The sequence below is a fragment of the Mustela putorius genome, unplaced genomic scaffold, assembly GCF_011764305.1.
Source record: "Mustela putorius furo isolate JIRA1106 unplaced genomic scaffold, ASM1176430v1.1 tig00000083_pilon_pilon_pilon, whole genome shotgun sequence".
NCBI classification, from domain to species: domain Eukaryota; kingdom Metazoa; phylum Chordata; class Mammalia; order Carnivora; family Mustelidae; genus Mustela; species Mustela putorius.
Window position 1 is genome coordinate 6,764,337 of NW_025421273.1, and position 21,365 is coordinate 6,785,701.

The 21,365-nt window shown below is 40.3% G+C and overlaps 1 protein-coding gene across 1 annotated transcript; it reads left to right on the forward strand.

The window, feature by feature from the left end:
- Nucleotides 1-4,172: 4,172 nt before the first annotated feature.
- RAB33B (RAB33B, member RAS oncogene family) lies at nt 4,173-20,392 on the forward strand. Its single transcript, XM_004768487.3, has 3 exons — nt 4,173-4,270; nt 4,509-4,776; nt 18,832-20,392. The coding sequence occupies exons 2-3, from the start codon at nt 4,528-4,530 to the stop codon at nt 19,270-19,272; spliced, it is 690 nt and encodes a 229-aa protein (XP_004768544.1). The 5' UTR covers nt 4,173-4,270; nt 4,509-4,527; the 3' UTR covers nt 19,273-20,392.
- Nucleotides 20,393-21,365: the final 973 nt, after the last annotated feature.

Below are 21,365 nucleotides of genomic sequence, written 5' to 3' on the forward strand. Positions count from 1 at the left end.
GCTCAGTCAGTAGAGCATGTGACTCTTGATTTGTCAGTTTTGAGTTCAAGCCCCACACTGGGTGTAGAGCTTATTTAAAAAAAAAAAAAAAAAAAACCTCTGAATCTAACTCCTTTTTCATTCTTCACATCTTCTGATTTAAAAATCTTAGCTATTTTTATTTTGCCATATTTTATTGATCATTTCAAAGAACCAGCTCTTTCCTTTTTGACCTGTTTTATTTTTCTGGATTTAATTCTAAAACTCGGTAAGCTAATCTATAAAATGGTAGTAGTAATTTACTGTTTAAGTACTAAAATGAAACTCTGCTATTTATACTGTAGTATCTTTTTTTAAAAAGTATTTTATTTATTTGACAGAGAGAGAGTTCATAAGAAGGGCAGAGAGGCAGGCAGAGGGTGGGGAAGCAGGCTTCCCGCTGAGTAGAGAGCCAAATGCTGGGCTTGATCCAGGACCCCAAGATGATGACCTGAGCCAAAGGCAGAGGCTTAACCCACTGAGCCACCCAGGCATCCCTGCAGTATCTATTTTATATTTGGGGTTACTATTAAACACAGTGGTATGTTAATCTTGTGAAGGCCCATAAGACCAGTTCTATACTTCTCTGGGGAATTGAGTTCTCTCTTTAATGACTCCTACCATCAGCTGGGATGGACAGCTAACCAGAATTGTGAGAAGAGCCCTGATATAGGCTGGTGGTTTTCAGTGACAGCAGGGAGGGGCCACAGATTTGTCCCTCAGGGGCATTTGGTAATGTCTACAGAGGGTTTAGATTATTACAACTAGGAGTGGAATAGTACTGGCATATATTTGGTGGTAGCCAGGGATACTGCTGAACATCCTACAATACTCAGATCAGCTTCCCACAACAAAGAATTACTGGCTCAAAATGTACTCAGGGCGAAACTGAGAAACCTTTACCTGGGCAAGCAAGAGAACTCTCCTTTATCCTCTGTGCTCAGTCCTGAACAGAAGAGTGAAATTGCCTAGGGGTGCCTGGGTGGCTCAGTGGGTTAAAGCCTCTGCCTTCTGCTCGGGTCATGGTCTCAGGGTCCTGGGATTGAGCCCTGCATCAGGCTCTCTGCTCAGCGGGGAGCCTGCCTCCCCCCCTCTCTCTGCCTGCCTCTCTGCCTACTTGTGGTTTCTGTCTGTCAAATAAATAAATTAAAAAAAAAAAAAAGTGAAATTGCCTAGGAGCTATCCCATGGTAAGATGGGTTTAAAAATGGCCTCTGCCACAGGGAAGCAGCAGCTCTGCAGAAAAAGCTGAAAGTAAGTAATTATACTTTGTACATAAGATTACCCTTATTTTGTGGGTTCTAATATTCATTCACCTTTTTCCATTAGAAAAGTATTTTTGTTTTTTAAAAAGATTTATTTATTTATTTACTTGGGAATCCATCCCAGGACCCTAGGATCATGAGCGGAAGGCAAGAGGCTTTAACCCACTGAGCCACCCAGGCGTCCTGAAAAGTATTTTTAAACATACATCTAAATAAATACCCTAAATCATAAATTTATAAACCTAAATAAGTACCCTAAACCATTTATAATGTTAGTTTTTTAAAAATATTTTATTTATTTGACAGAGATCACAAGTAGGCAGAGAGGCGGGGGTGGGGTGGGGGGGTGGGGAGCAGGCTCCCTGCTGAGCAGAGAACCTGATGCAGGGCTCCATCCCAGGACCCTGAGATCATGACCTGAACCAAAGGCAGAGGCTTAGCCCACTGAGTCACCCAGGTGCCCCTATAATGTTCCAGCTTTAAGTTATATTGCTATAAGTTCAAATTTAGTCTCTTCTCAGCTATATTGCAAAGTATTAAGAAAAAGTTACATGCTGATATTTTGAGGCCAAGTAGTAGTGCCAGCAAATAGAGAATAATTCCAAGGACAAAATGAATTTTCAGAAAACAGGGCTGCATAATCCATCTACTTTTCAAATAGCAGAATCTCCAAGTATCAACCTGGAGGTTCTGGGATTATTCAGTTAAGAAGAATGACATACTTCAGTCACACAGTGTCTCTCAAACTTCAAGCTGAAAATATAAAATGCTTCATAACGGTGTCAAGTGTTTATAGTATTTCTTCTCTTTAAGTAGGCTGAAATGTGTATAATTGGTAAAGGGCTCAAACTGACAAACTTTATGCAAAAAATTCTCACTTCATTAATTTATTCATCATTTGTTGTAAAGCAGTGAGCTTTCTTTCTTTCTTTCTTTTTTTTTAAAGATTTTTATTTATTTATTTGAGAGAGAGACAGTGAGAGAGAACATGAGTGATGAGAAGGTCAGAGGGAGAAGCAGACTCCCCATGATGCTGGGAGCCCGATGCGGGACTCCATCCTAGGACTCCAGGATCATGACCTGAGCTGAAGGCAGTCGTCCAACCAACTGAGCCACCCAGGCGCCCCAAGCAGTGAGCTTTCCGTCAGTACTCAAGAGCTGATAATCTGGCTGGTAAGATACAACATATAATTATGAAACTTAAACAGTGAAGACAGTATTCAAAGACCAAATAAACAATACCCCAAAAAACAAAGAACATTCTGAAGTCATCAGGAAAAGCTTCAGAGGTGAAACTTTTGAAGAATAGGATTTAGATAGACAAAAATATTTCTAATACAGTTTAGTAAGAGCTAATTTGAAAAAGATAGTATATGAAAGAAAAAGAGTCTTAGGATGCAAGAATGTTAATGCTTTTTTTTACTCATCCTTTGCAATTATCTAATTATCCAGAGCTTTGAATTCTTCAACTGGTTTTTGTCCTAAATCTTCACCTTCTTTGAATGGGTACTTTACAGGTAGAGTAAATTAGAGGAATATATTTCAAGGCCTTTTAATAGTGTCTGGGATGATCAATCCTCACAGAAATAACCTCACAGATAAACAATTAGAATTTTCCAGCCCATGTTTTAGTTTCTCTAACAGGATACTGAATAAATGTAATTGGCATCTACATTCAACCAGGTGAGTAAACTTTTTTTTCCTGGCTAACATACCTTGCTCTATTAGTGACTGTATAGTTTTTCTACAGCAACAGAAGTTACTATATATTATGGCTATTGCAAATTCCTGGTAATTCTGGGTAGCCTCGGGTTCTTCCACTAATTTCCAATGACTGCATTTTCATTTTACCTAATGGAATAAGCAATTTATCTCCTTTCTTAGAATTTTTAGTGCTGTACTGTTCCCTTTACTCTAAAGCCCACCATGTCCTCCTCTCCATAGGCCTTGACTTTACAAGCGGCATAAGCATTTGCTCAAAGGGGCGGGGGCGGGGGGTCTTGTCACTGCAAAACAAAACAACTTTTCACAAAAAAAAAAAAACAAGGTTCGCACATTTTGGACCTTTTGAGTTACTGTGCGGGAGGTTTCATCTGACGAATTCCAGAGAAGATTCTTTCCGGTTGGGTGGTCCCGTCTGTTCATGTTTTTCTTAGTGGGCCAAGACAGCTTCTGCGTGCGCTCAGGAACACGGAGCGGCCACATCATCATCACCCAGGTATTAAGACATAACTAGGGCATAATGGGTTTATTCTCATAGAGAGTCCGTCTGGACACAACACCCGGTTCAATGCCCCTAAGTGTCCCACCAGTGATCTGCTCTACTACTTGGGCCTGGGGCATCCGCAAAACGAGCCCTGGGCACCAGAGTCCCGCGGATACCCTCACATGGCCTAGCGGGCGAGGAAATTCATCGTGCCACGGCGGCGGCGGCCTCGACCTCCCCACAGGCTCACGGACAACTCCGCGAGGCCGGGGGCTCGCCTCCACTCGCGTCCCGGGCCTTCCGGCGGCACCTCACGCCTCATCCCCTACAGTCCTCGTTGCTACGTTCCCAAGTCCCGGGGTCCAGGGAGCCCCGAGGGGGCAGGCGGCACAGCCGATTCCGCGCCCCCCGACCGCAAGCCGAGAGAACCCGCTTCCACCTGCAAGTCCGAGGATCCCCCAACAACGTCAACAAGGGCGCCGAACCCTACATCCCAGCCTTCCGAAGACCTTTCGGCTCCTCACCAGGCACACGCCCCCGTTCAAGGCGGCTCTTCGGCCCTCTCGCGAGAGAGGCCTGGTGGTGCCTCCTTCCTTTCAGCTGTCTTTCTCTCCCCGCCCCCAGAGTGATTGCGCGGCTTCCTCCGGAGGGCGGGAGTCTTGGACGAGGCGAGGCCGGTCCAGTCTGGGTGCCGGGCCTAGGGCGCCGGGCCGTCTTCAGGTCGGCTCTCCGCACCCGCCGTCAAGCCTCCGGTAGGGCTCTGGGCCGTCAAGCCTTTCCAGGTAGACCGGGCTGAGGGGAAAGACGGCGGGGCGGAGCCGCGGGCTAGGTGGGAGGAGCAGCGAGACGGGGCCGCTGGACGCCACACCTGCGCGACGTGGGGGCGGGAAGGTGCGCACGCGCGCTGCGGGGCCGGAGGGCGGTGGCTCCTGCGACGTTACGCTTCCGAGCCCGCACACGGGGCGCCCACGCTCGAGGTGGCGTATTCTGTCTTTCTGCGTCTGCTTTCCTCCGCCTCAGTTCGGGGCGGGTCCGGAGAATGGCTTCGGAGATGGAGTCGTCTCTGGAGGCGAGCTTGTCATCCAGCGGTGCCGTGTCTGGGGGTTCAGTGTTCCTGCCTCCGGCTCGCTCCCGTATCTTCAAGATAATCGTGATCGGCGACTCCAACGTGGGCAAGACGTGCCTGACCTACCGCTTCTGCGCTGGCCGTTTCCCCGACCGCACCGAGGCTACCATCGGGGTGGATTTCCGAGAGCGTGCGGTGGAGATAGATGGGGAGCGCATCAAGGTGAGCGGAGGGGGCAGTGTCAGGGAGGAAGGATGCCTTGGGGTGACAGGTTCCGACCCCACCGGGGGTTGATCGCTGGCCATGTGCAACGTCTGCATGCCGTCTTTTCTCAAGCTGATGTAGAGATTGGAGCTGGGGCTCGGAAGGATTTATATATATAAAACTTAGAAGGCAGTGCTCCACAAACTTGAATGTCCCGCGATTTACCCGGCCAACTTGGTTTTTGTTTTTTTTAAATGCAGATTCTGATTTAGTAAAGCCGCCGGTGATGCAGATGCAACTAGTCCGTGAATCACACTTTGACTAGCAAAGAGTGTAGAAGGTATCCGTTGACTCGTTGGCAGGGTCTCATGTGCTGGGAGGCAGGGAAGTAAGGCTGAAGGAAAAACAGTGAAATTTCTCAGGCATGGAAAACATTTAATAAATATTGTATATTAAAACAGTTGTCTGAGCACTGTCTCAGATATGGTGGCAGTAAAGCCTTACTGCCTTTGAGGAAGTGATTAGGTGTTCTCTGGCGTGCAGTTTGCTTCAGAAGTTTCAATCTGACATTGAGTTGTTGAGAAAAGTCTATTTTCCTGAAGAACCATTCTATACACAATAGTTCCTACTTGGTTTGCCAGAAAACACATTCTTAGTACCACCCTCTCCCAATTCTTTTTTTTTTTTTTAAGATTTTATTTATCTATTTATTTATTTGACAGAGAGAAATCACAAGTAGACAGAGAGGCAGCCAGAGAGAGAGAGAGAAGGAGGAAGCAGGCTCCCTGCTGAGCAGAGAGCCCTGTGCGGGACTCGATCCCAGGAACCTGAGATCATGACCTGAGCCAAAGGCAGCGTCTTAATCCACTGAGCCACCCAGGCGCCCCCCCCAATTCTTAATTCTTATTGGTGGCTCTGGAGATTAGGGAGGCACTTATATTGGAGAAGGGAGTAGGCCCAAGGCCAAGATTAGGGTTCTGAGGGATTGGAATGGGTGCATTGGAAAATGAGGATCAGTGACAGGGCTGAAACCTTCTGCTGGTATACACTTCTTCATTCCAGACCACCACCGAGTCTGCAGCCACGGGCTAATACCACCCCTTAAAACATGCAGAACCCAGGAAAAAGCTATGCCTTCCTTATACTGTTTATTTTTTTGCTCAAATTAGTATGTATCTTTACCTCAGTCCCGTGGTGGGGGGAGCAGACTCATTTTTTCATTCCTCCCTTCACATCCTTGAGGCAAGAACAATTTATTTTTTTAGTTCTTCAACAGCTGCCCTTCACCACCACCCCGCTCCCCAGAGGGCTTTAAATGCTAATGATGTAAAGGAAAAATAGGGTTGAAAAGAATCAGCCCTCTATAGGCCCTTTTGCGTTTTAGTTGTTTTTTTTTTTTTTTAAAGATTTTATTTATTTATTTGACAGAGAGAAATCACAAGTAGATGGAGAAGCAGGCAGAGAGAGAGAGAGGGAAGCAGGCTCCCTGCTGAGCAGAGAGCCCGATGCGGGACTCGATCCCAGGACCCTGAGATCATGACCTGAGCCGAAGGCAGCGGCTTAACCCACTGAGCCACCCAGGCGCCCTTATTTTATTTTTTTTAAAAGATTTTATTTATTTACTTGACAGAGAGAGAGTACAAGCAGGGGGAGTGGCAGGCAGAGGGAGATGGAAAAGGAGCAGGGAGCCAGATGTGGGGCACGATCCCAGGACTTTGGGGTCCTGACTGGAGCCAAAGGCAGACACTTAACTGACTGAGCCACTCAGGCACCTCAAGACTTGCCCAGTTTTAAAACTGGAAGTCCTGCATCCCAGGAACTCCTTCAATCTCAGGCAGACTGGGGTAGTCAGTTACTCTAGTCCTAAGGCAGGTTCTTCAATCTTTCAGGGTCCATTTTCTTTTCTGAAAATACCGTATTTTCAGATGGTAATGAATTGGGATTCATATTGGGATTCAGTTGGGATAATTGGGTGATAATACCACATGAGATTAGGTGGAGGATTATATGAGAACATATGTGTAACAACTGGTTCATAATTGGTAATCTTAAGAAAATTCTTCTTCCTTAGTAGCTTAACATCATTACTCCTCTATGACGGCACCACTTCTGTGGCTGTGCACTTAAAGCATGAAGCACAGATAAAGTAGGGCATAAGCAGACTGGTTAAGGTGAGAGAAATTACCCCCAAAAGCATGATTTTAAAGAAATAAGTAGAGGGAATAGAGGCAGGAGAGGAGTTAGGATTTTCCTCCTTTACCTACTTATGGCTTGCCATTTGTACTTGAACATCTCAGATAAATCAGTTGCAAATTTAAGAGACACTTAAAAAATATAAAACGTGTCCATTGTCTAAGCTGAATACTTAACTACTGGAATAAGTGCTGGCAGTGATAAGTAAACCAAAAGCCATAAATGTGATGAATCTGGGAGCACAGAGCTCATTCTTCTGATTGAGAGCAGTAAGGAGAAAACATTTTTGGGGGGGATTATTCCTCCTGAGCTTTAGCCTAACCTGTTTGGTTGGGGGAGACCTGGGTACTGAGTTTCTTTTTCTTTGAAGGCCTTAGCCATTGACTTCTACCTCCAACTTTTAAGACTTGAAAGATTTTTGTTATGGTTGAAAAGACTGTAACAGAAATATTCTGAGATTTCTGTAGTAGAAAAAGATACAACTATTTTGGACATTTGCTTTCACAAAGTTTTAAGAAACAAAAGACATTTCAAAATATGTGTATCCCCATACATTATACATTGGACTTAAAAAAAAAAAAGGTTTATTTATTTGAGAGTGAGTGGGGAGAGGGACAGAAGGGGAGGGAGAGAACCTCAAGTAGACTCCCCACTGAGCAAGGAGTCCTCATGGGGCTTGGTCTTAGGACCCTGAGATCATGACCTGAGCAGAAATCAAGAGTGGGTGGTGCCTGGGTGGCTCAGTGGGTTAAGCCGCTGCCTTCCGCTCAGGTCATGATCTCAGGGTCCTGGGATCGAGCCCCACATCAGGTTCTCTGCTCAGCGGGGAGCCTGCTTCCTCCTCTCTCTCTGCCTGCCTCTGCCTACTTGTGATCTCTGTCTGTCAAATAAATAAATAAATAAAATCTTTAAAAAAAAAAAAAGAAGAGTGGGATGCTTAACTGACTGAGCCACCCAAGCACCCCAGAACATTTTTTTTTTTTTTTTTACTATTTTTAGGGGTACCTGAGTGGTTCAGTTGGTTAAGTCTCTGCCTTTGGCTCAGGTCATGATCTCAGGGTCTTGGGATCAAGCTCCACCCCCCCAGCCCAGTCAGGCTCCCTGCTGAGCAGGGAGTTTGCTGCTGCTGCTTCCTCTGCCTCTTCCCTGAGTATGCATGCTTGCTTCTTCTCTCTCTAATAAGCAAGTGAAATCTTAAAAACCAAAACCAAAACAAAAACAAAACTTTTTTAGTGTCTTAAAAAAAATTGAAGTGAATGTAGAAGAGCTTTATTCCATGTCCTGATTCTGCTTTTTTGTTGTTAACCTGTAATACATCTTAAGTGCTGCTCAAATGGTCATACATATTTTTTCTTCGGAAAATTTTTAGCCTAATCTGAAATGACATGTCTTTTCATCTTTCATCTTAAAGTGAAAGCTAAAACATTATGTTTCTTTACTAATAATATGACATTCTAGACATTTTTATTTGTTTGGTAAAAGTGAGATGTGTTAAATATATTTTTTTAAAGATTTATTTATTTGAGAGAGAGAGAGTACATGTGTGCACACCCACGTGAGTGAGGGGAAGGGGCAGAGGGAGAGAGACTCAAGCAGACTCCCCACTGAGTGGGGACCCTGACGTGGGGCTCTGTCCCACCACCCCAAGATCATGACCTGAGCCAAAATCAAGAGTCAAACACTTAACTGGTACCTCGTGTTAAATTTTTTTAATTGTGGACTGGAGGTTTTTTAAAAGCATGCCTTAGGGCAGTGCCCTTTCAGAATCAGTTAAAATGTTTTATGAAATGTAGCAAAGTCTATATTTGTTCGCTTTTTCCTAAGTACTATGTATGTATGGTTGAAAAAGGAAAATCTTGTTTGCAGAATTTTGGAAGTTGAATAAAATTATAAAATGAGTTCTTTAAATAAAAACACATTTGATTTTTAAATTAAGAATCTCAACCTAATCCTTATGCTCCTTCCTTGTATGTGTATCCCCATCATAACTAGCTCTGTTCTTTTCATACAAGCATTTACAATGGCAGACACCAACAGAATAATTAAAGCCTCATGTTGCATTTAATCTATCTTCTCATTAGGGGTCAGCAGTTTCTATTTGAACATTGGGATGGTTTATCAATTATAGAAGTATGACGTTTTGCCATGTTAAATACAAGATGTTAATATTAACTAAAGGAACATAATCAGGACACCTCTTCCCCTGTTGTTAAAACAAGTATTTAATGAGTAATTGCAAGAAAGATGACATTTTTGTTAGTCACAAAGAACTATGATATATCATAGGGGTTGGCAAACCATGCTTGAGGGCCGAATATGGCCTGCTGTCTGCTTTTGTGTGGCCAGCAAGCTAAAAGTTATTTTTACTTTTTTAAATGGTGGGAGGAAAATTGTAAGAGTATGGTTTCATGACAGGTGAAAGTTATGTGAAATTCACATTTGAGTGTTTATAAATGAAGTATTGAAACACAACTGTGTTCCTGTATTCACATATTGTGTTTGCTTTTGCATTACAGTGGCAAGAGCTGAGTAGTTGTGACACTGTTAGGCCCACAGAGCCCAAGATATTCACTCTTTACAGAAAAAGTTTGCTGACCCTGATATAGTGCATAGATTTTGTGCATAGATATAGTGCATAGATTTGACCCTGATACAGTGCATAGATCTCCCAGATTGGAAGAAGAGGTATGTACCTAAAAAGATGACCAGCAGAACCAGGCGATGAATGAGTGCCAAGTTACTGTTTGGATGTGGGTGGAGGAATCATTTGTGTTTGGAGTGCTAGATGAGGTTTCACAGAGGGAGGGCAGAGCTGAGGGGGCTTTTCTGAAGAGGACCATCAGCAGGATGCTCCATCAGGATCAGAGGTTCTATAGTAAGGTGGCAAGTGGGAAGAATGTGAAGGTGTTGGTAGCAACATTTGGGAGGAGTCTAAAACACAAAGCTAAAGAGTCTAGGCTTCATTTTGTATGCATGGTGAAAAGTCCCCAGTGTTTTCGGAAGATAAATGTGGCAGCAATAGAGGATGCATCTGGAGTGAGATTCAGTCTACCCCGTGACTTGGTTTTCTATCAACTTTCTCTCCCTTGGTAGTCATTTGACTGTTGTCAGCTGTCAATCCACGAAGATAACTTTTAAATCTTTGTTTAGCCTTCCTCTCTCCTCATCTCACTCTGAATTTCCTACTGTCGTCTAGACATGGCTATTTGGATTATCCCTCCTTTGCCTTGAATGTCTGAGGTGAGTTCATCTTCCTTGGCAAATCTGCTGTTCCTGTTTCTCCCCACATCACCTAGGTTGTCATGATGGCATCCTTTTCCTCAAGGCCTCATTCCTCTCTTTTTTGTACCTAACTTCAGCCGGTTCTCTACATGCATGACATGCATGATTCTCTCATCCACCCTTTGTTGAAAATCCTAGGTCAGGTCTTTCTTACCTCCCTGTGAACTGTTGCAGCAACTCAACTCATCTCTCATCCCTAGTTCTCAGTGAGCCTGTTTTGTACATTGTTGCCAAAATGCCAGATTAGTGTTGCATTTAAGGGAGATTAATGTATCCTGCCTCAGATGTCTTGGATAGTTCTCCATTATATTATAAAATTCCAGTTTTAAAAAATTAATGTAGGACTTCCTTTATCTTGCTCCAGACTGCTTTTCAGACTTTTTTCCCCCATTACTTTCCTTCAGGTACCCTATAGTCTAGCTGCTTATTTGCCGATCCCTGTGTTTCCCTTTGCATGCCCCGCTCTGCCTGGAATATTTCCTCTGCTCGTATTTCAGCACAGGTAATTCTTCCCTATTAAACTTAGTGTGTCTATCAAAAACACCCCATCCCTCCTTCTCCATTCTATTTCTTCTTTCTGTCAACTCCCTTCAGCACCTACCTGAGCCTTTAAATGATCTCTTAACTCACTGTACTATTTAGATGTCTCTGTCTCTTTTATTAAGTCTTCTTCGATCTTACTCCAAGCAGGATCCATGTCTAGTAATGCCATAGACTTCACTGAGTATCTAGCTTTAGTTTCTAGTTTAGGTTTCTAAACTAGGTAGTACTTAGGGGATACACGTTGAATGTGTGGAAAACAAGGACATCAGTTGGTAGGCTACTCTGGTAAAATCCAGAATTGAGGTGATAATGGAAACTAATGGAAGTTTGATAGCTGATCAAAGAAGGAAGATTATTTGGGTTAATACCTTTATCGTTTTCAGTCAAGCAAAAACAGTATTAAGTCATTTTAGCCAGATAATTTTTCATTTTGGTCATAAAACTACTAAAAGAAATTTCATCAACAGTAAGACTCTACTGTTGGGATTGAGCAAAGAGATAGGTTGCCATTTTTGTTTGAACTTTGTACTAGAATTTAAATAGAGATTTGTGAAATATTATTAAAGTATATTTTACATTGTCCTTATAATGTGTAAAGTGGGAGTAATATCTGTGGGAGCATGCATTAGCCATTTTTTGTAAAACATTATTAAATTGGGAAAATTACTCTGAAAATATTTCCTAATTTAACCAAACAAAGGCATGTCACTTCCTTAGGTTCCAAAGTGTTATTCTCCTTTTTAAAGCACTGTGTATCACTCTACTCATAGCTAAACCTCAAGACTTTTCTAAACTGTCATGGGGTTCTCCACTGAGTATCTCCCTATGCCTGTCTCTCTTTTAGTCAAAGTTTCCTCTTGCCTTTTATGGCTGACAGTGTTTATCATTTGTCCTATCTTTTCTTTGCAGAGTCTCTCTTTGCTCATCCCAGTCCCCTTGCCCTTGCAAGTGTCCCATGCAGGCCTGAAGGTTGCAGACAATAAGGTGGTGTGCCTTTGCCTGAGCCTTCACTGTTTCAACAATTCTGTCAGTGAAATTTTGAAGGTTCTTTTAAAATACCCCTTTGGGGGATGCCTAGGTGGCTCAGTCCGTTAAGCGTCAGCCTTCACCTCAAGTCATGATCCCTGGGATCCAGTCTCTATCAGGCTCCTTGCTCAGTGGGGAGCCTGCTCCTCTCTCTGCCTGCTTCTCCCCCTGCTTGTGCTCTACCCCGTCCCCTCGCCCCCTGACAAATAAATATAATCTTTAAATAAGTAAATAAACACTCCTGTGTAAATGCCTCTTTAACTTAGTAATTACTTTTATGGCTTTCCGGTAAAGTGTGAGAGTTACTATTTCAAACCTCTTGTTTCCTGAAAGTCTTGATAGGGTAGAATGCATTATTCTGAACAGGATTGATGGAAATCCAAGTATTATTGAGTCTCTCCCATCCTAAAACAAACAAATGGTTTTCTTAGGGATAAGCAGCCTCATCATCACCACTTTTATTGAGGACTTTCATAGTTCTTTGAGGCAGGTCTAAATTCTGGGTAATTATTATTTGTTTTAAAGTTTAGTTTGTTTTTATAGAAAAAGTGGTTGGTGGGGCACGTGGGTGGCTCAGTGGGTTAAGGCCTCTGCCTTCGCCTCAGGTCATAATCCCAGGGTCCTGGGATCGAGCCCCACATCAGGCGCTCTGCTCAGGAGGGAGCCTGCTTCCCCCTCTCTCTGTCTCTGCCTGCCTTTCTGCCTACTTGTGATCTCTCTCTGTCAAATAAATAAAATCTTAAAAAAAAAAGTGGTTGGTTGTTATGGAAAACAAAAGTAGAAATAAAGGGAGAAATTGCTTTAAAGATAGCATGGTTATTTGGTATTATTTCCTGGTGTGCTTTTCATTTATTTATTTTTAACTTACAAAGATTCTTTGCTTAAACCCTTTAAAATCATTCTTCATTGATGAAATGGTTTTTGAGTACCTGAGCTACAGGAAATCTTTTTAAAAGAGAAAAGATCAGGTCCACTTTCTTTGGACAGCTTTTATATGTCATTCAAATTATTCCCCAAATATCTTTCTAAATGTTAAAGATATAGCATGGAGTGGGTTTTGTTCTGGGTTTTTTGGTCACTCTAAAAAACTCAATTTACATGTCATAAGATTTTCCCTTTTAAAATATACAATTTAGTGGTTTTTAGTATAATCACACGGTTTAGTGTATTATTTACTATCCTCACTATCTGATTCCAGAAATCCGAAAAGAAACCCCAGGCCCATTTTAACAGTCACTCCCTGTTCCTTCCCTTTTCTCAACCCTGGCAGCCACCAGTAGGTCTACTTTCTGTCTTGGATTTGCCTATCCTGGACATTTGATATACACAGAATCTTACAGTATGTGGACTGTGGTGTCTGGCTTCCTTCACTTTCTAGATTCATCCATGTTGTAGCATGTATCAGTACTTCATTCCTTTTTGTGGTGAATAATACTCCATTATATGTTTATTAGTTGATGGACATTTGGGTTGTTTTTACCTTTTAGCTATTACAAATACTGTTGCTATGAACATTTGGGTACAAGTTTTTGTGTGAACATATCTTTTCGATTCTCTTAGGTACATATCTGGGAGTGGAATTACTGGGTCGTATAGCAACTCTGTTTGTTTCTTTTAAATAATTTATGGAAGTGGATTTCAGATAACATAAGATTAACTATTTTATTTTATTTTTAAAAAGATTTTATTTATTTATTTGACAGAGGCACAGCAAAAGAAGGAACACAAGCAGGGGGAGTGGGAGAGGGAGAAGCAGGCTTCCCACTGAGCAGGGAGCCCAATATGGGACTCCATCCCAGGACCCTGGGATCATGACCTAAGCCGAAGGCATACGCTTAACGGCTGAGCCACCCATGCACCCCAAGATGAACTATTTTAAAGTAAACAATTCAGCAGCATTCAATAGATTCATAATGTTGTATAACCACATCTCTGTCCAGTTTTAAAATATTTCCATCACCACAAAATAAAGTCCCTCCCCCAGTCAGCAGTTTCTCCCCATCCCCCAGCCCTGGCAACCACCCAATCTGTGTTCTATCTCTATGATTTCTCTATTTTGGATACTTTATGTAAATGGAACCATAGAATATATGTCTGGCCTCTTTCACTTAATGTATTTTAGAGGTTCATCTGTGTTATAGCACGTATCAGTACTTTGTTCCTTTTTGTGGGTATATCATAGACTGATTAACTTTTTGAGGAACTGCCAAACTGTTTTCTAAAGTGGCTGTACTATTTTAAAATACATCCACACTAGCAATATATGAAGGTTCCAATTTTTCTACATCTCCACCAACCCTTGTTACTGTCCATCTTTTTTGTTTTTTTAATGGCCATCCTGATATGAGTGTAAAGTGTTATTTCATTTGTTTTTTTGATTTGTATTTCCTTGATGGCTAATGATGTTGAGTCTCTTGTCATGTGCTTATTGACCATTTGTACATTTTCTTTGGAGAAATGTCTATTCCAATTCTTTGCCAGTTTTTAAATTGGTTTATTTGTCCTTTTATTATTGAGTTATGAGAGGTCTTAAATATTCTGGATGGTACACCCCTCTCAGATATTATTTACAGCTCTTTTCTCCCATTCTGTAAGTTGACTTTCACTTTCTTGATAATATTCTTTGAAACACAAACATTTTTAATTTTGATGAAGTCCAATTTATCTGTTCTTTGATTGCTTGTGCTTCAAATATCGTATCTTAGAAACCATTGTCTAACCCATTTGTCACAAATATTTATCCCTAGGTTTTCTTCTAGGAATTTTATAGTTTCAGCTCTTAAATTTAGTTTTTTTAAACCATTTTCGGTAAGTTTTTATATACGGTGTGAGGTAGGAGGTCCAACCTTGTGTTTTGTATGCTGTGCCAGAACCATTTGTTTAAACAACTATTCTTTCTTTTGTTGAAAAGCAGTTGACCACAGGTCTATGGATTTATTTCTGGATCCTAAGTTTTGTTCTGTTGATCTGTATCTTTAATCTTATTCCAGTAGCACAGTCTTGATTATTGTAGCTTTGTGTAATATCCTTTGATATCTTTTTTTTTCTTTCTTTTAGATTTTATTTATTTATTTGACAGAGATCACAAGTAGGCAGAGAGGCAGGCAGAGGGAGAGAGAGAGAAGCAGGCTCCCTGCTGAGCAGAGAGCATGGCCTCGATCCCAGGACTCTGGGATCGTGACCCAATCTTTAGAAGCATTTTTTTTTTTTATTGACAGAGAGAAATCACAAGTAGATGGAGAGGCAGGCAGAGAGAGAGAGAGAGGGAAGCAGGCTCCCTGCTGAGCAGAGAGCCCGATGCGGGACTCGATCCCGGGACCCCGAGATCATGACCTGAGCCGAAGGCAGCGGCTTAACCGACTGAGCCACCCAGGCGCCCCTTTAGAAGCATTTTTAATTGTGTGTTGAGTGTTTTTATTCTAAACCTGTTAGTAGGGATAAAAACATTGTATTTTTTTTTTAGATTTTTTAAAAGATTTTATTTATTTATTTGACAGAGAGAGCACAAGTAGGCAGAGAGGCAGGCAGAGGGAGAGGGGGAAGCAGTCTTCCTGCCGAGCAGAGAGCCCGATGTGGGGCTCAGTCCCAGGACCCCGAGATCATGACCCAAGCCGAGGACACAGGCTCAACCTACTGAGCCACCCAGGTGCCCCAAAAGTTTTATTTTTTTAAAGGAAAGTTGTGGGGCACCTGGATGGCTCAGTGGGTTAAGCCTCTGCCTTTGGCTCAGGTCATGATCCCAGGGTCCTGGGATTGAGCCTGGCATTGGGCTCTCTGCTCATCGGGGAGCCTGCTTCCTCCTCTCTCTCTGCCTGCCTCTCTGCCTACTTGTGATCTCTGTCTGTCAAATAAATAAAATCTTAAAAAAAAAAAAAAGGAAAGTTGTATTTTCAAATAAAGTATTAGCTCTTTGCATACTCAGTGTAGCTAGTCTATGAGTGCTTATTTTATAGGGTTTGAAACTAAATTTTACTTTCACTGGTGTAGAAGCTAAGACCGAGAGGTATAACAGTCACCTATGGCACATAGGAGGCATTGAATTAATATTTAATTTAAATATAATATATAAATATATAATATACTATATTATACTATACTATAATATATAATATACTATATTATATATTTATATTATTATATATTATTTTGATTGCATTTCCTTGATGGCTAATGATGGCTAGTAATAATATATATTATTATATTTATATATAATATATAATATATATAATAAATTAAATATTTGTTAATTTAAATAGTCTTTGATGTTAGTAGTTCTTAGTTTACCTTGCTGACAACTTATTTGCTTTTATCTCTGATTTATATGATATTGAGTCTTTATGGCCTATTTACCATTTATATTGCTTACATCACAAGAGTGGTATTTTATAGTAATTTATTTTGTGACATGGTTTTTGGGACGGCATTGAGCCCAAACCTGTGATTTAGTGAGTAAATGTGAGTGTAAGGGATAAATAAAGATTTTAAACAGTGTGCGGGGTAAGTAATTTTAGGATACCATTCAGCTACATGTAAGAGAAATTCCGCTATGATTTAACCATGTAAGGTTTTCTTTGTCTCATGTTATAAGGAGGCAGCAGTCTGTGTGATGGTACCTTGTCAGTTGGATTCCAGGTTTATGCAGATTTCTGCCATTCCTGTGTGTGGTCTTCTCCTTCATGCTCATAAGATGGTTGCTAAACCTCCAGTTATTATATCCCATTCCGGGCAGAAAGGGTAGGGTGAGAGAGGTACAAAAGGCATGTGCCAAATGCTCTGTCTTTTTAAAATCACGTATCCATAGTTTTCCTGGAAAACTCCATTGAAAGACTGTCTGCACATCATTTGGCCTCCCTTAGTTCCAGGAGAGCCTGAGAGATCAAGTTTATATAGCATTTTATATTTCTGCCTAGAGCAAAATTTGGTTTATGTTAATTAAAAAGAACGGGGAATACTAAGAAAATGAAGAAATTTGGTTTTAAAAGAACTACCAAAAAAAAAATCAGAGCTGATAAAATTTAAGGTAGCTTGGGGGTGCCTGGTGGGCTTAGTCAGAAGAGCATGCAACTCTTGATCTTGGGGTTGTGAGTGCAAGCCCCACACTGGGTGTAGAGATTACTAAAAAAAATTTTTTTAAGTTAAGGTACCATAGAAGAGATTAGTGATATTTTAATCTCTAATCACATGTTTTAAAATGTATTTATTCATTTGTTACATCTTAATTGAGCACTTACCATGTGCTGCCATAATCTGAGCACTTTATTTCTTATATTCTTCTTTGTGGGCCATCTACAGAATCCCCTCATTTCCCTCTACTTTTGTGTCATTCTGCGAAAAATCACCAGTCTAGGCTTCTCTTAATTTATATAAGTAGTACAAGTCTTTTGGTCAAAATTTACCTAAGCAAATCTTTTTTTCTTTTTTTTTTTAAAGATTTTATTTATTTATTTGACAGACAGAGATCACAAGTAGGCAGAGAGGTGGGTGGGGGGTGGGGGGGTGGCGGGAGAAGCAGGCTCCCTGCTGAGCAGAGAGCCCAATGTGGGGCTGGATCTCAGGACCCTGGGATCATGACCTGAGTGGAAGGCAGTGGCTTAACTGACTGAACCACCCAGGCAGCCCATACCTAAGCAAATCTACCTCTAGTCTTTTCTGCCTTATCACTTAACTTTTTTAGGAAGTAAACAAAGGCAGGGTAATTCAGTGTTTTAAGAGAATCATAACACATGACTTATATTTAGTTTTAGATAATTATTTTCCTCAACTCCCCCCCCCAACCCCCATATTTCAATTAGGAGATATTGGGATATTGGAATAGTCTTACTGTTAGATACTTTTAGGTTAAGTAAGTGATTTTTCTGGCCTTTTAAGATTTTCAAGGGGGATTTCATAGAATGTCTATATATACATATATACATGTGTATATGCATATACACATATAGGTTTGGGACTAGACCTAATGACTCCTAGCATCTGTCTTAAGTGGACTCTTTTAAGTTAGTCTGGTGAAAGGTAGAATGGCGTATAGTAACCAGTATCCAGATTTACAGGAATTAGACAGTTAATTGGGGCACCTGGGTGGGTCAGTTGGTTAAGCGTCTGCCTTATGCTCAGGTCATGATTCCAGGGTACTGGGATCGAGCTCTGCATGGGGCTCCCTGCTCAGTAGGGAACCTGCATTTCCCCTCCTTTTGCCTGTCCTCACCCTGCTTGTGCTCTCTCTCTCTCTCTCTCTGTCATATAAAGAAATAAAATCTTAGAGAAAAAAAATTATGGGGCACCTGGGTGTCTCAGTCATTAAGCGTCTGCCTTTGGCTCAGGTCAGGTTCCCAGTGCCCTGGGATAGAGCCCCACATCAGGCTCCCTGCTCTGCAGGAAGCCTGCTTCTCCCTCTCGCACCCCCCCTGCTTGTGTTCCCTCTCTCGCTGTCTGTCTTTTTCTCTGTCAAATAAATAAAATCTTAAGGAAAAAAAAAGAAAAAGCAGACACTTAACATATTTTTTAAAACCTGATATATTTCTATTTACTATTGTATTTATTTCAATAGTTTGTTGTTGTTGTTTAGAGATTTTATCTTTTTGTTTGAGAGAAAAAGAGAGAGCATGAGAAGAGGGAAAGGGAGAAGCAGGCTTCCACCTGAGCAGGGAGCCAGAGGTGAGACTCCATCCCAGGAACCTGTGATCATGATCCAAGCTGAAGGCAGACACTTAACTGACTGAGCCACCCACATGCCCCAATTTAATATTTTAAAATCAGTTTTTGAGGTATAATTTCATCCAAACAAATTTAACTTACTGAATTTAAGTGCTGAATTGAAATATTTGTTCCGACACTTGTATTGATTATGAGCTAACTATAAGATCATGATGTCTGGATCCCATAAATTACATTGAAAAGGCATTATGGATGGGAACAAAGTAATTTAAGTAAAGAAGTACTAAAGACCATGTGGAATTGATTAAAATATTCAATATGTATAATTGAAATGAAATTCTCAGTTTTCTCTCTCTTTTTTTTTTTTTTCGTTTTCAGATCCAGTTATGGGACACAGCAGGACAAGAACGATTTAGGAAGAGCATGGTACAGCACTATTACAGAAATGTCCATGCTGTTGTCTTCGTGTATGATATGACCAACATGGCTAGTTTTCATAGCCTGCCATCTTGGATAGAAGAATGCAAACAGCATTTGCTAGCCAGTGACATACCACGGATTCTTGTTGGAAATAAATGTGACTTGAGAAGTGCCATTCAAGTACCTACAGACTTGGCACAAAAATTTGCTGACACACACAGTATGCCTTTGTTTGAAACCTCTGCAAAAAACCCCAATGATAATGACCATGTGGAAGCTATATTTATGACCTTGGCTCATAAACTTAAGAGCCACAAACCATTAATGCTTAGTCAACCCCCTGATAACGGAATTATACTGAAGCCTGAACCAAAGCCTGCAATGACATGCTGGTGCTAAGTAACAGTCTTTATTCTGCTATCTAATTTTGACTAAAGAAATGCTTTTGAAGTATGACAGTGATAAGTCATAAGATTTAATCTCAAATATAATGGATCATCCTGACATTTTACTATTTATCATTGTCATGCTCATTTTTGTATTTTGTATCTACTTAATTACATTTGTCATTGTGACAACACAGGACAAAAGTTGGTTTGCACGTGAGGTTGAAAATGAAGTGAAGGTAGGATGAATCAGAATATCTTCCCATTGAGAGCCCAGTGAAGGAGGCTTCAAATGAGAGCACGTTGGTATTTTAGGAGTAGATGACTATATAATCCTGTGTTCCTGGGATTGAAAAAAAAAAATCAAGGGTTTAAGACATACTTACTAGGTATGTCCTTTGAATGGGAAGTGTTCTCATTAGGACAAAACTGGTATTGCCTCTCCCTAGAATTCTTTCTTTGTATTATTGATGTATTTTATTGCATTATTATTGGTACATTTGAGAACCAAAACTGTATTTAATTCCAGTGTGGGGAGAAGGCATAGAATATTTTTTGGTTCTCAGTGCATAAAGAATGACTGGATTCCAGAGATTCCAGATGTGTAGATTTCGAATCAGTATATCAATCAGATCTACAGAAGTCATTGTTATCTTTAGGAAAATAATTTGAATTGTTTTCTTACTAAATTCTACTAAAATATGCAAATGTAAGTCTGACTTTAATGTCAATGAAGTGACATAATAAGGTGCTTTATAATTTATTTTGGTATATTTAGTGAAAAACCAATTGAAAGCATTGGAGAAGTTATAACTTGGGGGAAAACAGGTAAAATGTGGTTCCTGGCTACTAAGACCTGTTCTTAGCTCTTAGTAATTCCAAGCTGTGTATCTGGCATAGTATCTCTTGCTCTCCCCCATCATCAGTCAATTTAACGACTAAAGGTTGAATTAACAAATCAACATCCATGTGGAATTGTGACTCCGAAGGCATACCTCTAATTCCTTGGAGCCTGCATATAGTTCTGTAATAATATTGTGTTGCAGTGTATCAGTCTTTAAAATCTTTAAATTTTATGGTCACAACGAGCTGTTCTTCCTCAGTATGAAAAATAAAGTAGGTATTGAGAAATACCTTGTCTCTCTTCCTCAGTGGTGTAAAGAGTAGTTCAAGAAGTTTCATACCCTAAATATGTTTATTTTGAGCTTAAGACTTTGCACATAGAAAATAGTAACTTTTCATACAAAGCTATTACATGAATGGAATGTAAGCCATGAACTTTAACTGAAGTGTGCACATTCACTAATTCTGATGGATTGATGCCCTTGATAATTTTGGAAATAATTAATCCAAAAGATGATTATACTTATAATATTTTCAGAATGTGGGAAATCAGGTAATCTAATCTGGTTTAGGATTTCTGTTTAATCATCATGATGATCCTAATTGGAGAATTTAATTATAAAAACAAGATAGTGCTATTAAAAGTACTGAAAAATAATTATAGGAAATAATTATTCGGTTTTAAATATTAGAGCTTAAGGAAAAACAAGTTGGCTTTGTCTGTGTTTAGGGAGATTAATCCATTTTTCCTATCATGCTAGAATTAAAAATGGTTTGAATTTAAACTGTTGATTTGTAACTATTTTTGTAGTAAAACAATGACAACTGTGCTAATTGTGGTGGGTGTAACAGTTTTTTAAAGAAGGGAATCTGTTTATTGCTTTTAAAACATTTTCAAGTGTGGGAAGAAAGTTTACAAACTTTCCAAGCACATTTATGTTTTTAAGTGCTGTTAATAATGGTTAAAAAAATAATATAACTTTCTTTTTATAAGAACGTAAAATAGGTATCATTTATAGTTCTGTGAAAGAACTTATTTTTTCACTTTAATATTTATTAATTTTAAAATATTTGTATCTCATTTGTAGTGATTTACTGTTTTAATTTTTTTCTACACATGTTTTTATTTTTTAAAGAGCACACTTATCAGTTGAATGGGGATAAAGGTTTTAGATATTTTCCAAAATATTTATAAAACACTTCATTGTTGAGAAATCACTTCCGGAATGGTGGCTATCAAACAAATAATTATAAATTTTTAAA

Coding starts and splice junctions, on each gene's coding strand:
- RAB33B (XM_004768487.3), top strand. CDS start 4,528: ATGGCTTCGGAGATGGAGTCGTCTCTGGAGGCGAGCTTGTCATCCAGC. Junction 4,777..18,831: donor TAGATGGGGAGCGCATCAAG/GTGAGCGGAGGG, acceptor TTTCGTTTTCAG/ATCCAGTTATGGGACACAGC.